General features: G+C 41.5%; 1 protein-coding gene across 4 annotated transcripts in view; it reads left to right on the top strand.

The window, feature by feature from the left end:
• The first annotated feature begins 882 nt into the window (after positions 1-882).
• The window catches only part of IGF1 (insulin like growth factor 1), a 163197-nt gene continuing 146288 nt past the window's right edge, over positions 883-17791 (top strand). For 2 of the 4 annotated variants that reach the window (XM_007130804.2, XM_007130802.2), the window contains exons 1-2: positions 883-1227; positions 5729-5885. In XM_007130804.2, the coding sequence (XP_007130866.1) occupies positions 1165-1227; positions 5729-5885 (220 nt within the window). In that variant the 5' untranslated portion in view covers positions 883-1164. The remainder of the gene's footprint in view (positions 1228-5728; positions 5886-17791) is intronic. The other 2 variants (XM_055085267.1, XM_007130801.3) reach the window with 1 other exon arrangement.

The following is a 17791-nucleotide window of genomic DNA, read 5'->3' as shown; positions in this document are numbered from 1 at the left end:
GTATACATTATAAATAGCAAAACAGCTGGCTTGGACTATGTTGCCGGCCACTCATCCAGTTGAGAGATTTGAATGACATCATAACCCTTGAGAGGGTATTGCTAGCCAGCTGGTGTTATTTAGAATACACAAAAACTGGAGAAATAAAATGCACTCACGTGCGCACGCGCGCGCGCGCGCGCGCACACACACACACACACACACACACACACACTCAGGTTCAAGTTATGCAGAAAAATATGAACAACAGGAAAATCATTTTCCCCTCAGGTGCCCTTCCCCTGGGGTGAGGGTGGGGGTGATAAGCAGCAGAGTAGAGGAAGGAAGAAAAAGATTTTGTTTTATTATTTCAGTTGGCTTTACAGCTCAGCAAAATCTTTGCCCTGTCGTGGGCAAAAAGCATTAGACAGTGTCCTAAAGGGAGCCAACTGCAAAGCTGCCCGCCCCTTTCCAGGTTCTAGGAAATGAGATCATTCCCCTCACTTGGCAACTAGGACGAGGGGTCATCCCAGCGCTGTCTTCCAATCTAGTTTACCCCAGTCATTTGAGGGTTAAAATTGTAGGGTATGTTTGAGATGGTCTTTTTTTCATTTCTTTTTTTTTTTTTCTTTAATTTTGCGTTGGCTCTGGAATATAAAATTGCTTGCCATCCTCCAAGTATATTCCTTTCATACTGGTAAGGTGTATTAGCAGATGTGTGTGTCTTCCTGACCAGTAGAAAGTTAATCAGAGGACGGCATTGGTATTTTAATGTCTGCTCACCCTGTCACTAACACGCATTCTTTTAAGGGAAAAAATGCTTCTGTGCTCTAGTTTTAAAATGCAAAGGTATGATGTTATTTGTCACCATGCCCAAAAAAGTCCTTACTCGATAACTTTGCCAGAAGAGGGAGAGAGAGAGAAGGCAAGCGTTCCCCCAGCTGTTTCCTGTCTACAGTGTCTGTGTTTTGTAGATAAATGTGAGGATTTTCTCTAAATCCCTCTTCTGTTTGCTAAATCTCACTGTCACTGCTAAATTCAGAGCAGATAGAGCCTGCGCAATGGAATAAAGTCCTCAAAATTGAAATGTGACATTGCTCTCAACATCTCCCATCTCCCTGGATTTCTTTTTGCCTCATTATTCCTGCTAACCAATTCATTTCCAGACTTTGCACTTCAGAAGCAATGGGAAAAATCAGCAGTCTTCCAACCCAATTATTTAAGTGCTGCTTTTGTGATTTCTTGAAGGTAAATATTTCTTACTCTTTGAAGTCATTGGGGAATTTTCTTTAAACTGTGTACTGTTTGCTTCTGCTTAGAGATGTTCTTCACTTTAGAATTTTCATTGTTTCGGCGCTGGGAGTTATTTATAAATTGCTGAATATGCAATTCTGTGGGATCTGAAAAAATAGCTCCGGGAGATAAATGCCTTTGCACAGATATCTGTATGAGTAAAAACTATTGCAAGGTACTTATGCTAAATCCTCCACTTCTGCAGGGCTTGAGTGGTGTCATTATAGAAGATTCCTTTAAATCCTGTCTATGGTTAAGGGCTATAGAGCATGGATATGAACTTTTGGATTTTTTTTTGCAGGTGCAGATGTTTTATTTTTAAGACCATGTTCGTGTGTATGTAGGACTGTGTGTGTATGTATCTGTGTGTGTGTAACTTGTCAGGACTTTTATTACAAGGCATGCCACATATAAAGAGTTACATTTTAAATGATATTAAAGCTTTTAAATGTGATCTTTGGAGCGAAGGTCCCGGAACTCTCTGCACTTACGCCCAGAGAGTCAAAGTTAGAGTGAAGTTTACTTTGCTCTTCTGAAAAAGAACTCCTTAAGAACTCTTGCTGACCTTGCATATTCGTATAATTTAAACAAATGCATACTGTATATGGAAAGCGGAAACTTTCTAGCAACTGCTATTCCAAGTTTTTTCTTTTGAAGAGGATTCTCAGGGGCGAAGTTTGGACTTGGGGTTTTGTGTTGTAAAACTCTGATTTTATACTCGGTGTTGTAAAGTCTCTTTAGGTAAATTTGGCTGGCGTTGTCAAATGCACTGACTTCTCGTCTCCAATCACTGGCCCTAGTTCAAGTTTCCATTCTCAGCAAAATTATATCTCTCAAGACTTGTGTTTTTCCAATTTGCAAGCACTTTTAAGCCGCTGTCACTGGCTCCCCGATGCAATTGCCTGAGGGCTCAATTCATAAAACGTCCCTACCACTTAGTACGGTAATCATTTGCTGCTTTCAAATACTCCACCACTAGGACTTTTCTTAGTCAAGTAAGTGGCTTAGGAGTTAAGGATACATCCTTGTCAGGCACCTGATTCTGCTGCACTTGAGATGCCAAGATGCATGCCGGCTACCTTGCTTTTAAAAGAAATGAAGTCAATGTACACATATGCTATGTGGTCTGATAGCTGGGGGCTTTGTCTCCCTGCTCAGATGATCTTAAAAGAGGCTGTGGAGTGTTATCTCTACATGAATTACAAGTGTGGAAAACTCCAAATGAACTTTCCATGTTGTGTATGCTGAACTATTCAGAAGTAGAGCTAGCCGTAAGTTGTTGCTTTTTCCTGTACTTGGAGCAGGAAGTGGTTTGAGGGAGCTACGTGGTCTTTCAAACGTAATTCAATGAGTAAAGGTGTCTGCCAGGCAGAACTAGCAAGCTGATTGTACTCTGAGTCTGAAGATATTTCCAAGTGTTTGAATCAGAAGGAAGAGGGCACAGGAGAGGACTGAAGCTTGGGTCACTGTCCAGGGCGGCTACTATAGGCACACAGTGGAAATTGGTGGCTTGATTTGGAGGAAAAGATTGACTCGAATCCCAGCCGTGCAATTTGTTCATTGTCTGAATGGACAAAAGGCAGTTTACCCAGGCTCATAGCATACCTGCCTGGGTGTCCAAATGTAACTAGATGCTTTCACAAACCCCACCCACAAAGCAGCACATGCTTTTAAGTCCTCAGTTTATTCACATCAGTCTCATAATACCCACCCTGACCTGCTGTAAAAGATCTGGAACAAACAAAAATGGTTACACCTACAGTGAGTATTTTCTTATGACTATTGCCCTCAAATTTTGCCGGGCATTTTTATTGTAGCCCAAACATCTGGAATCAATTGATATTCCATTTATTTAAGATAAAAAGAAAGGTCTTTTAAATTTTGGATTTGTGAATGATTTTTGAGAAAGAGTGCTCTGCAATTATTTTCCTTCTTCTCTTCTCTTTCTCGTTCTTCCTTCCTTTCTCTCTCTCAGAGCTTTCCTTTCTCTCTCTTCATTTCTTTTGTGTTTGGAAAAATAAAAGGCCCAGGAAATGATGAACATATGGGGCCACTTGTTTCGAACTTTTAACTCCTAAGCAAGTTCCTTATTGTTTTCTTTCCGGGGAACATAATGTGATAAATTCTGGACTGTTCCCTGAACTAAAGGCAAATGCACTAGAGGTTCTATCTTGTCCTAGAACTATAAGTGCTGATATTTATCTCAGAGCATAACTCAGCAAAAAAAAAAAAAAAAAAAAAGAAAGGAAAAATCTGTAAAAAATAAAACTTAAATTCTTAAATGCTAGAGATTTATATGTATTGCTGGGTTTAAATGTGTCATATAAAATAAATAACTACTAAAATATAATTTTGACCTCTAATGAAGTTCTCAATTCACTAAGGCTATAAGCTGAGTACCTTTTCCCCTGGATTTCACGAGAACTAAAGAACTTGAAGGCATCTACAGTTGCAGGTGCTTGGCCTTAAGCATCACTATTAAATAAAACAGAGAAGGAGGGATGGAGAGATAGGATTGGCAAAATAACCTACATTCTAGAACTGGCCCGTTGCCAGAGTGTGGGGTATGTTCAGTAAGATCAATTATGAGTTTTCTCTTTTGAAAAGGGCAAGGAAGTCCAGTTGGGTTGGACTGGCTGAGATTTCCACTGGAAATGTTGAAAGGGAAAACTCCCACCAATTATTATTTTATAACTAAGAAAGATGAGGATTGGATGACTTGTTTCTAGCAGTCCCCGTGGCTTTGGCTACATGAGGGTGGAGGGTTTCCATGAACAGGTCCTATGGAGAAAATGGAAGAAATGTTCCATCAAGCTTTCACCTCCTCTTCTATTTTATGTCCATTATTTATGAGGATTTGCAAACAGAGGAGGCTTTTCATCTTCCACAGTTTTACAAGCATTAACTAAATATTGACATTGTGTTAATGAGAGTCAGGGGTTTAGGGGTTTTTTTCTCAATTGCTGAGCTGAAAGTCTGGCCACAAAAATGGAAATCTTAATTACAATGATGGAGCAAACTTTGCCACTGATGTAGAGAGCCATTAAGTTAAGAGTCCATGGAGGGCAAGGAAGGTGGTTGGAAAATAAATGACTGAGTCTGTTTCTCCAAAAGTGATGGGGTTAAATGGACCTGCCACCACTGGGAGGTTCAGAAAAGCCTCTTTTCATAATGATAGCTTCCAGCTGAACTACATGACCTTTTGATAGGGTCCCTCGCTTAACATCCTGTCGCTGACTCTGCTGATGCTGCTGAGAGTGAATGCATCTGAGGGGGGGGAAGCTACTCACCCTGGGAGGCTTCCTAGAAGAAACCACATCTTGGTGCCACAAGTAGCAATATGGAAAAACTTAATGATCACCTTCACATTGTTTCTACTGCTGAGAGTGAGATGGAGACTTGAGCCACAGGAATCCTGCTTCTGGCAGGGCTGCCATTTGGATGTCTATCATTTGCTAAGTCAAGCCAAACAGGGGATCCTGCTATAAAATGGTTACAGTGACACATAAGTCCCTCCAAGAGATGAAGTCAGAATTCCTGTGAATTAAAAAAAAAAAAAAAAAAAAAAAAAGGCTTTTGCAGGTTTTGAGCCCAGTGCCCTGTTCATGGAAGGCACAGTCCACATGTGTGTCGATCTGATATTGAGCTTACACGCGGGGCTTTAGAATGAAGAAGGCGTGGGGTCTACTTAGCATAAACCAATTTCATTCCTAAATCCTCCCATTTTTCCCGTTCTTGATTTTTAACTTCTACTTGTAGTTATTAACTGCTGATCTTCCCCAGGTAAGAAATCTCAGTCTCTCTTTCCCTGCCTGTGTTGCTCTCTGTCTCGGTCTCTGTCTCTCTCTCAAGTGAAAAAAAAAACCAAAACTGTAATGATATATAGTATTTTCACAAGTTCTTTTTCAGCTGCAGTAAATTCTCTTTAATCAGGAGCCGGGGAATGACGTTCTGGTTAATTTAATATTCTGGTGGATAATGAATGCACGTGCTATCTGCGGATGGCCAATCTTGAGAGAACTTAAATTAATAAAACATATTTGGCCCCAAATCTGGACTGAGCACAATTTAACCTTTGATGAATCCAAAGGTTTACCAGGATCTCTGAGCGGTGTGGGAGCCCACTGCAATAATAGCATCTTTCACGTTCACATAGTAAATGTTTCTAGATATTTTATCTCACTGAATTGTAATAGGAACCCATAAAGAAGGGGTTCAGGAAGGACTTCCCCAAGGTTCCACAGTAGCAAGAGGATTAAACTCAGGTTGCTTGATGCCAAGACCTGCTCAGCCCTCGCTGCCCTGCGGTCACTCACACACCTTGTTGCACTTCGGAGCGGGTAGTTTTGATTAATGACAGGAATGGAGAGCTGAGGGTAAAGGCACCCCTGCCTCACCCCCATCTCCTGGCAAGGACCCAGGAGGAAGCATGACCCTCCTTCTGCTTCTTCGGCAGGTAAAGATGCACATCACGTCCTCCTCGCATCTCTTCTACTTGGCCCTGTTCTTGCTCACCTTCACCAGCTCTGCCACGGCTGGACCTGAGACCCTCTGTGGGGCTGAGTTGGTGGACGCCCTTCAGTTCGTGTGCGGAGACAGGGGCTTTTATTTCAGTAAGTAGCCTCCTTCTCACTGCTCTGTGGATTTACAACCGCAGGGAGTGTGTGAAGAACTGAATGACTGCCCACGGCTGGCAGCCGTCCTCAGCCTCCGAGATTCCTCACCTTAAAGCGAGCCTAGTGTTTCAGTGGGGCTGTGGCACGTTTTGCAGATTTCAGCTGGAATTTTTCTCCTTAGCAGTTTGTCTTTTAACGATTTCCCACTGAGCTTTCCTGCAACTATGCTGCTCTACCCTCACTCTTCCATTCCTTCCAGTGAAAAGGTGTGACAAAATGGCCCTGGAGGATTAAGGTTTCGGTTTTTGAGATCTGTGAGTGCACGTAGCAACACATGTGAACATGTAGGGCTGTTTTAAGTGCTAGGTTATTTGGAGGAAACTAGGAAGGTGGACTTGGGCAAAGAATGGAGGGGCTCGTCCCAGATGTCTCCATGCGATATGAAATCACCAGGAACACACAGAACGTGAACCTTGCTGAAAGGCACGTTTGCAAATACACAGGCTCTCGCTCAATGCAAACTGAAATGCTGAACTAATTCGCCCTCCATTCAAAACTGACCTTGAGTCTTTGTCATTGCCTTCCTTTGACATCGTTCTTCTCTGGGGCTCTCCAATGATGTCTCCATCTGGAAAAGGGTTTCTGACAAGTGCAAGGTCACTTATCCCATAAGTAGGTCTCAGGTGATTAAAAAGTCAACAGTCAATAAAAAGTAGACAGCCAAGTCCACGCTTGCAAATAAATAATAAACACAAACAAGAGTCCATGCTACCTGAGGGAACAGATCATTTAAAGAACCTACCTCAGAGGCATCTGTCTCATTGTATACTACAGGACACTGATGGAAAGCCAGATGCTCATTCTGCATAATTCTCTGGAAGTTTAGAGAGTTTCAGGAAACTGACTCTCAGGTCCTCAGGACCATGAATCATTCTTAGAGGTTCATATCGCTTAAGTGTAGACAGCTTACCTCAGTTACCCACTAGACCTTGAATAGCTCCTGTGATGACTCACAAACTTCAAGTCTCTCTCATCTTCTTCCCAGGAAGGGGTGTGTGTGGGTGTGTGTGTGTGTGTGTGTGTGTGTGTGTGTGTGTGTGTGTGAGTGAGTGAGACTGGAAGGAGGGGTCTGTGTGTAGCAGTCCGGGATAAGTACGGAGCACGGGAAGGAAGAGGCTGATAGGCGTGTTGATGGTCTGTACTCATTGTAGATTTGGTGACAAATAGCTTTTCAACAACTAGTGACAGAAAGTGAGAAGTGCTTTCTACCCTTTGAATGGGCAAATTCCCACTCTCTGTTTCCAGCCAATGCTTTGAGTGAATTCATTTATTTTTCTGGCAATAAAGCGATTCTATCCCATTCTCTGTTGCTATGCAGATGAAAGCCTTCGTTGGGTGAGTGCTTTTCAAATAGCAGGCTTGTTTTACCTTCAGAATATCTTGAGGAAGGCAAATGTGTCACATCAACATCACCCAGCGATGGGTTGTCACTATTCTTTACTTCGCTACTCTACTGAGCCACATTTTAAAAGATGGATAAGTGTTTCTCACTTATTACGCCCAAGAGGATTTTTCTGTCTTGATAATCCATTTGTGCCATTTCCTTTTACCCAGTTCACTAAGTGATTGCCAAGCCCCCAAGTGTCTTGTGTTATGTGCCAGGTTGAATTGTGATGTTCAGTGTGACATGCTCCAGGATTTCCATGCACAGTGCATGGAAACTGGATCTTTCTATGACTGTGATGCTTGCATTAGATGATTGAAAATGAGAATGGAAAGAATAATTTGGCCCCAAGTAACCACATGATACTTATATATGTTCACACAGATAGTTAAGAGTATTGGACAGCTGTGATGGAAACTGATTTCAACGCGCTGAAAGGCATTCTGTTACTCCAAGGATCAAAGTTTAGCAAATGTGTTTTAATTCCATTTTAGTAACTTGAAAGGGGAAGGTTCTACATGGCAACTCTTAATGTTTAGAGTATGACTTTGGATAGAAAGTGGTTTTATAAATTGTGTCTTATTATTATTGAGGGTCTAGGTTTCATAAGGTCTGCCTTATAGAACTCCATGACTTGATGTAAATTATTTGTCTGACATAAACCCTCATGCACCAAAGTATTCTTATTAACTTTCTAGTCAACTGGACTAGGCTTTTTGCCCAAGACAAGTTAACCCCTTTAAATTCTTTAATTCAAAACATTGATGGAGCATCCGCTATGTGTAAGACACAGTACGAGGCATGAGTGAGATACCTCGAAATGAACGAGAGATTAACTTTGCCTTCAAGGAACTCACAGTCTAGTTGGGAGGTTAAAAAAAATAAGTATCAATATTATCAAGTGTCATAGAGAAAACTAATCATGGAAGAATAGATCATAGTCCTTTATGCTTTTCCTGAATACTTTTTCCCAGTTTTTGAAATCACCTAACCTGGATCTGCCCTCTCAATGGGCTCCTTGATACCAAAGGCCATATTTATTTACCAGTGAATCCCAGTATCTAGCTCAATGCCTGGCTCAATGCCTGGCTGATATAGCTGCAGCTCTAATTTGATTGTTGAACTGGCAGGACTGAATTGAACAGAATCCAGCTGAGTGGAATGGCATGACTTGTTTGGGATCTTAGTCTTCAGAATCATCAAGAATTAGGTTTGTCAGGTACTTTGGACAATTCTCACCTCGTATTTACCCGCCTATTTGATAAAACTTTATCTTTTTTCAACTGAATACAGTGTATACTAACAATGACTTAGAGGCGGCATTTTGGTCCTCCCCAAGCTACGCTGATGGTCTGTTTTGTGTCTGAGCCAATTATTCTTACAGGCATTAACTGTTGTCAACAAATTTTATTGAGTTTCCTTTTTGTCCCCTGAGATTTACTGTGTGTGGAGAAGTCAGCTCTAAGCATTTACAGCCTTTGAAATACTTTTTAGAGGAAAGCAGTCTTCCCTATACCTCTATCCTCTGTCAATCGACTCTTATTATTTTTTTTAACCCTTATTTTCAAAGTTTTATTGCGGCTATGCGTTTCATTTTAAGCCACTTCAAATCCATTTTGAGTGTATGGATTTTTTCATAGGGGAAGGGGGTTTCTGATCTTAGTTTGAAACACAAACATCTAAAAGAAAATTGCCTCCATATCTATCTTTTTTATTGGGCTGGAACATTTAACAAGGAGAGTTTTTAACCCTATTAGAGACAGAACTGTTCTGAATAATTCTTTTTTGTAATGCTTATTTTGCATAGATTGACCCAGTGTTGTAAATGAGTTCCTATTTCTCTACAAGCCCAAGTTCCACTAGAGCACAGGGGAAGCCACCTTCTGGATTATCTGTTTTGTGAACATCTTCCCAGCATAAGTGAAATAGTTCCTCTATAATAATGCAGCTTCCCCAGACATTTTATGCAATGAAATTTGCAAAGAAGAGCTAACTACTGATTCTTCCCTATGTATCATAGTAAGAGAGCATATCAACCAGTTTCATACTTTCATAGTCTTGGGAGAAAAATGGTGGCATAATGGAGCTGGCACATTGGGGAAGAGTTAGCTATTATCTCACCAGATTGATGGAACCCTCATAGAGAGCAGCTTGTTATAACCTCGCTGTGCATGGAACAAAGCAAGAGGAAAAGAGCTTCAAGTGAAATAGGAGAAGCTAAGCTTGCCATAGATATAATTTTTGACAGTCATGGTGATTAACCATTTTAACATGCGCTTTAGAGGCTTGTGGAATTTCTCTCCTTGAAGATACTTTAAAAATTGACGGACAACCAACCACCTTGGATGGTTTCAATTAAGAGCAACCAAAAGAAAGCGAGTTTCTGGGGTCCTTTTTAGTTTTAAGAGTCTATAAACAGTCCCTTAAATAAACTGTATATGCTTTACCTCGGCGGTCTGGGAAAAAGGAGAAGTAAATCAATTAGAAAGGAAAGTTGGATGCCCTTTTGGCTATTCCAGATTTATAGCTTTTGTAAAACATACCTCTAAAGCATAGTTATTAAGAACAGGTCTGAATAAATGAATGGCATTCTTCATGTGTTAGAACATACTCTTTTATAAAGAGTTTAAGTAAAACTTTGCAATGAATTTCATTGTTATTGATTGCAACAACCTTCCTAGATCGAAGTTATTATTATTAACTCAAGCTTCTTTCATTTGAAATATAGTGCTCAGAAAACTACTCCCAGACCTGTCATTCATTAGCTGTATGACTTTGGCAGGCATTTAAACTTCCTGAGCCAAAATGTCCTTGTCTATAAAACAAGGGGATTTTGTTAAAGTAAATGACCTCTTCTAACTTTAACAGACTCATAGTCTAGGTTGTAATTAACAAGGATTTGGTGCTATTCAAGAAAGGAGAACCTTGGATTGAAATAGTGACCGAAGAACATTTAGACTCCTTTATCTTCACATAGTTTCTTTTCCTTCCCAAAGATAGGAGATCCCACCTACTTAAAGAAAGAGGAACCAGCTTCTTTGTTTTATTTTGTTTTAAGCTGGGTTCCAACCCCTCAGGGATGAAAGAGAAGCTCAGACATGACCAAATACATGCAAGTCATCTGGCCAAAGGAGCACACACCTCACGAAAACAGATTGCCATCTTTCCTTACTAGGAAGGATGAGCTGACAGTTCTCATCTTTATATTTTCTCACTCTCCTGGACGTGAGGATGGTAAGTAGGTCATTTTTTAGCTGCCCTTTATTACATTAGAGGGGGCAAATTAGAATCTATAGGCTTCTAAACTTTGACTCAAAGCCTTTTCCCAGCCTATTGAGACTGCCTTTCCATTAAAGGAGACTGCACCACTGGGGACACCCAAAGACACACTCACCCACCATTAGCATTGCTGTCAGTGGGGCTGGATTTGAGCTGCACCATTCGCATTCCTTGGCTTGGCACCCCTTAGACAGCCAGCCGTGCATCTGTATGACTGCTGGCCAAGCTTTTCTCTTTGAAACTAACTGGAACATGTGGGATTTGACCTTGGCCCTGGCCTCATTAGCACCACGAAGCTCATAGGCCACAGATATTCTTAAAGAAAAACAATGAGTTTTTTTTATCGACCCTAAGTGCTTGCTACTATTTAAAAATGCCCAAGGGGACCAGTCTGGGCAACCAAGGGACTGCTAAGAAAGTGATGATTTCTGTGCAAATTCAGAAAATAATTTGCATTTTCCTGACATTGTAATGCTCTTTGAGACCATGTTCTCCCTGATGGATAATTACAAGAAGCAGGAGAGGGAAGGATTCAAGACCAAGCATGGTCTCTGTTGCAAAGAATCCAGGGTTTGAATGCCAGCTCTGAAACTTACTTGGTGGGTGGCACTGAGCAAGTAACTTAACCTCTTTTTTCCTCAGTTTGCTCGTCTATAACACGGGGCCTACCTCATAAAACTGGTTAATATATTAGAACATATTAAATTAGAATTCTGCCTGGCACGTAGTAACCATCATAAACACATTAGCAATTATATTTATTTACTCTCTTCTGGGATCATTTGCAGAGTCTATCGCAAAAGTAGAAGTATCTGGGCAGCTCAATTCATTATACACTCATTTCTCTCTACAGGGGCAGCTGATAAAACCTGTTGCTAGTAGTAACAGTTACACAGTAGTTTCAGTAACACAAAGGATGCCTTATGTTTGACTAGTATATTCACTTTTTCAAAATCCAGCTGTATCAGCTCTCTTACTTGGTCTTTACCCCAGTCTTAGACGGCAAGAATTATTGCTTAATCGGACACATGAGAAATGTGAGACACTGAGATTTTGTGACTTACCTCACTGGATGGATCCAGAACCAAAGTCAAGGTCTCTTGTCTCCAAGAAGCATGTCCATCTGGCCATTCACATTGTTTAAAGGTCCAAAGTGTAATAGCACAGGGAGATGCTTCCCAAAATCCCAGGCTTCTCTAAGAGATCAAGAGCAGGAACCCCTCAGTTCAGTGTGAATTCTGAACACTTCTTTGAAAGGAGCCTTGAGGGAGACATCCATGTAATGACCCTACATTTTACCTTCTAGAAAAACTTAGAAAACACTAGTAGAATTTCTTCAGGGTGCACAAGAAAAGCTTCTTTGCTTAGAGGCTGCTGCTGTTCAAGACCCTTCACAGACTGGACTGGCCTCAGACAGAACACCGCAGCTCCCCTGTGAGTAGGAGGAAATGGCTTATGAGCTGTGGGACCCTCTCCTCTGGCCAACTTCAAGTTTTCTTCTTTCTCTGCCGGCAAACCTCAAGTGCTTTATCTCTAGCATCTATGAGTTCTGCTGGTTTTTCCCAAAGACCTACTGAAGAAAGGCTGTTGATTGGACCAAGGATCGTTCTCTGGGTGCTATAAGAGAGGTGGTAAAGGAGAGGTGGTCACAAGGCACCATGAGCCTGAGAGTGTGCCAGGCAGGAAGAGTCTTCCCCAACTTGGCCATGAAAGGAGCTGTGGGAGCAGCCAGGGGTTTGGATGGGAGGCTCCCACCTGTGCGGGTACCCCTCAACCAGTTGCTTGAAGACCAACGTGTCGGAAGTTTTCAGATCTTCAGTGGTTGGCAGGTGCATATCTCCATTTTGGATCCAAAAGATAGCGCTGGTGTTCTCCAAACCCTCTGGGCCTCCATATACCTAGTCCAGACATCATGTAGCATGCCAGCATTCCTCAGGACCTCTGTAAAGAGCCGACCTCATCCCTCTAGCAGACTTTCTTCTGATTTCACAGCCCATACCAAAGAACTGGACACACTGCCAACAGGCGCGAGATCTCTCCCAAGGAGATTTCTCATTGTTCTCAATAATGGGCTACAAAGCCTTTCCTCTTTTATGCAGCCAGAGTCTTTGACAACCAGAGTAGCAAAAAAATTGTTTCTGCACTGAGCTGTTGCCCTGGCAGAGTTCCATCCTACACCTCTCCATGAAACATCAGCAAGCTCTTACATCACAAAGAATTACTTTTGGTTGCCTGGAAAGTTCAAATCCCCAGGCCTTATTAGCTGTTAGACTAAGGAGATGACAACAGAGCATTTCACTTGTCTTTATCTATATGCGAGATCATGTTTAAAACATAGCAAAGAGCTGTTATTTGACATGCGATTCCTTAACTGCAGTAAGTCGTATGCCTATTTAATGCATTGTTTAGTCTCACATTGGCTAAAGCCACTTAAAGAAGCACTTGGCAAGCTCTGGCTTTTCATTCTTGGCATAGCTGCCCCTCTTACTTTTTCACTGAACCTTAAATACCAAGAAAAACCATTCGCTTACTTTACATCTGGCACGTTGCTTTATGCAATTGGCCAGAACTTTTGCACGTGGCCCTCTGCACTTGTCCTAAGGTAATTAATGGCTTTGCAATATTTGATCAGCAACAGCATGGACACAAAGAGAAGTTGCGCAACCAGCAGAGACCACACGGTCTTTTAAATGAAAACCTTTTGCATTAAATGCTCAGGCGTTCTGTGGGGATGAGTTTCCATGCCCCCCACAACAGCAAAAATACCAACAACAAAAATGGGCAAGCTGAAGCCCCTGGGAAGACACCCAAGAACCTGATTCTTGATTAAGTACAGATCCCTCTAATAAAACTACCTAATTGTTTAAAGGAAGTAAAGTTGAAGATTGTTGTAAGCTTGGAAGCCCTTGGAAAATAATCTAGTCAAACATCAAGAGTGAAACTCAGAGAGAAGGGACATGTCCAAGGCCATGCTTCTAATTAGTGGCAGAAGTAGGAGATACTCTTGATTCTGTTTCCTGATTCCATGTGGTGTTCCACCTTTAGCTTCAATGGACCATGCCTATGTCTAAGTTACCTGGTAAATTTAAATGATCAAGAGAGGCCTCCAGTCAAGCTCATCCAAATGAACATAGATCTTCGTGGTGCTCTCATTCCGATAAATTCACCTGAGACGGAAGCTGACACCGTGGTTCCCCTGCTGTAGAAATTTGTACAAACTAAGGGGATTCCCTGTCCGCTTCCCATACAACGCACTAGGCCTTTCAATATGCTTTGGGCATTGCAAGTCCACTTCAGGTCGTGATTTAGACTATTATTGTATATTATATTATTCTGACTCTTTGGTCACTCTCTCCAATGTCAACTTGGGTAGAACTGCTTTGGAATGACTTAGCAAAGCTGTGCTCCTGGAAAATCTGAAACAGCCTGACGAGTCGTTGGATCAGCTTTTTTACTGGAGATTTCTCTGACAGCCCTAAGCCAAAAGAAATTTACACCTGATTTTTTTGCAGATTTCCAAGCAAATACTCTGTGAATCTCCTCAGATTTTCCTCTTTCGCCTGTGGTCTTTTTGAGGTAGTAGAAAGGCTGTTGGAAGGCGCTTTCAAACTTTGAGAATTTGTTAGTCACGGAGTCAATTCTGTGAGTATTTCTGGGAAGATGGTCCTACCTCTGTGCCATTTACCTTGATGAAATGGGTCTTTCATCAGGGGCAAGTGATGAAGAAAATCTGTACTGAGCCAACCCACATGCAACCAGCTCCTGATTATCTGTGAAACTGGGGAAAGGAACACCAAGGGTGGGAATTCTGGGTTCAGCTGATTTGGGGACACTGTACGTTTCAGCCTCCTCATTCCTCCTTCCTCCCTGCCCACAGCCCCAGCCCTTTTGTGAGACCAAGTGGCATGTTTTAAAACTCTACTTTATTCTCCTATTCCCCCCTCACGTCCCCCAGCAGTGCCATTGGCGATGGGATTTCTCAACCTCAGCACTACTGACATTTTAGGCCAGCTAATTTTTTGTTGGGGGAGAGGGACTGTCCTGTGCATTGTAAAATATTTGGCTTCTACCTTCTAGATGCCAGTGGTCCCCTCCTCCCAGCTGTGACAATCAAAAATGTCTCCAGACATTGCCAAATTCCCCTGGGGAGTGGGGTGCAAAATCATGCTTCATTGAGAACTACTGGACTCTAGACGAAAAGCAACTAGAGAGATGGGAAAGCCATGAGTGAAGGTGACACACAAACTAATCATCAGTCACTGGTTAATGGGGTCTATGGTCCATTGCCCAGAGTAAAGCAATGAGAAGAGTTACTAGGGTTTTGAAGTCTTCTCTATGAAAGTAAAAAGCTCTTCCTATAGGCCATCGAAAAAGGTGTTTGTGGGCCCTCCCTTTCATCTGATGGCTATGGAACTCATTTATTTTAGTAACAGCAGTAAGGGAAGGCAGAAATGATGTAGAGCAAAGCTGTGTGCTTAGAAGTTTGATTGTGACCACCTGGAACAAATGAAAAAAATAATGCTGGTTCTCTTTGACCTCAGTATTTGCGGCTGTTCCCTTCTTGGTCATATAATAAATAAGCTCTCAATTCAGAGTGAAAAAGCCTGGTTCAGAGGAAGGGGCCACAGTTTTTCTTTTCCCTTCTTGTGTCTTTCCTATCTGAGTATCATCACAGTCATTTTATTGTCTATAAACAGCCCCACCAGAAAGCAGAAAGAGATCAATGAAGTGTTAGTGTGGAAATCAGAGGTTCCACATTTGGGCCTCGCCCAGCTCCCTCAACAGCTCTATGACCTTGGAGAAGCCCTCATTTGTAAAGTAGGAATAAAAATATTATACCTCAAGGGTTTGTTAAGGCTCAACTATAGAGGGGCTTGGAAACTGAAAGGGCAACCAAATGTGTTACTATTAGCGGACTGAATTGAATACTCACTCTGCCTCGTCCTTCTAATCACCATCCACAAATTAGTTCAGTGGTTTGACTTCAACTTTTAGTGACATTGAACCATTAGTTCAATGGTTCTGCAATAATTTTAATCTAGGAAAGCTAATTTGGCAGTGTATCTTCTGAACCTTATTAATTACAAATAAAAGCATGCTGGTATCTTCCATTCACCTATCACTTTGCATTTAGACCACCCAAGAGTCTATTAATGGATCTTCAGAATGCTTACTCAGTATTACTGTTTATGTCCTCATTGGAGGAAGCAGAAAAAAGATGGGACCTATCACTTTACCACAATGAGCTTGCTTAAAGAATTAGTTTCCACACAGTGGTGAGATAGTCACTGAGGTTATCACACATAAGCAAAAGATTTCCATTCTCCCAAGTCAGCTATTGGTGATTTTTGCTTACCCTCAAAAAAGCAGTGCAGCAGAGGGAATGTACTCACTAATCAGAAAAGACTCTTTGTACTCTCAGGTTGCCCATCTAAACTGCTTCCTTAATCACAGCCTGACTTAGGGGAATTGAATTTTTTTGTTTGAGCATGGCCTTGAATGAAATCAAAATTGTGAGTTTCATCACCATATGGACCCATGACCATGTGGTTCTTCTATCCCACAGGCTTCACATCCAACGGCTCCCAGAGATACATTTGACATAGAAACCACAATCAAATACCGGTTACTGCCACCATGAATTTTCATCCTCTCTCTTTTGAGCGCTTTCAGAAAAACAGAGACTAAGTTTTAAAAGTTTTTTTCTGTCCTCCACAGCATCCAGTGTTGGGCACTTAATAAAACTTCTTGACTTGATGTTAAAAAAGGCATTCCAAAAGCTATTTCCTTCTACTGGTCCTCAGGGTATACCCCATGACTATCCATTTGCTACTGCCACCGTTGTGGATCTGAGATTGAAGGTATAGAAGAAAAAAGTCTATTTGAGGTGTCATCCCTTGGGACTCCTTCACTGTGGCCCCAGTGAAAACTTATCCTAGATCAACAATAAGCTAATTCTAGTCAACAGGGAGTCTTCAAGAGCTATTACAGGAGCCCACACAATAGATTCCACCTATGAAAATGGTCTTGAGAACAGAACCTCCACTCAATTCCTCTCTCTTATTTCATCTGAGGCATTCACACTAAAAGGAAAAGTGGTAGGCAAGGGAAGGTACATAACAAATGGTACATCCCTGGTAAATAAGCCCCAAGGTAGGTACAACAACCAGAGCACCAGCCCTCAGAGAACACAAGTAGTTTCTATTTGCCAAAGTAAAATGGAAGAATTGGAGAGCCAGAAAGAACCATATAGAGCAATCTGGTCCAGTGTTCTCACTTCCCAGATGAGGGGAGCGAAGTCCAGAAAAAAACATGATGTGCATGAGGTCACAAAGCATGCTGGTGGGAAAGCCAGGACCGTAATTCAGTCACCTCACCCTCTGTCTAGGGCTCTTTGCATAGCAGGACATTTTCAACTTAACCTTGATAAACTCATACGAAGGTAGCATAGCAACCACAGTCCATAAACTCAAAGTGAACAGCTATGTCATATTCTTCTGGTGTCATGCATCGGAATAGTCTTTGAAAATTTAAGCCCTTAACCGTTCAGAAGAACTCTTTTTCCAATTTTTATCACCCATTGGATAATTTCATCAAGTCTCTTTATCCCAAATCTGATCAACCTGACTGCAGGACTATGGATCTTCATAGACTCTAGTAGTTTGATGGTTTGGAGACTTAAAACGAAGAAGGAAAGGACTAATTCCTTTTAGAGGCCATTTTAATTTAAAGTCATGTCAGCTGGTTGACTGGTTGATGCATTTTGTATTGCTTGTTAACTCAAGAAGCTACCCAAAACAAAAGATATTGTCGATGCATTATTTCTGTCTCTAAACATTCCTGACTTACTAGTCTTCCATGAAGGCCTTCCATGAAGAAGCTTAAATTTTCCTACGTATTTTGAGTTTTATGTTTCTTTCCATTAAAGTTTCCAGCCGTTCATAGACATATTTAGTTTGGCAGAAGGTAGTGGTGACTCATGGAATGAAGAAATTTGAAAGCAAAGCTACTGAAAATGGATCTAATTTCTTTTTTGGGTAATTTGGGAGCGAGCGATTGATAATTTGTCTAATTTTTCCTAGTTTCATCAGCTGCCATACTGCCAAATATTTGTTCCATATGGATGCTTTGTTATTCCTGAAACATGTAACAAATTTCAGCTGCAAGTATATCAAATTTG

The sequence above is a fragment of the Physeter macrocephalus genome, chromosome 6 (genome assembly GCF_002837175.3).
Source record: "Physeter macrocephalus isolate SW-GA chromosome 6, ASM283717v5, whole genome shotgun sequence".
Lineage (NCBI taxonomy): Eukaryota > Metazoa > Chordata > Mammalia > Artiodactyla > Physeteridae > Physeter > Physeter macrocephalus.
The sequence above is the reverse complement of the archived record's forward strand: the minus strand, read 5'-3'. Positions and strand labels throughout refer to the sequence as shown.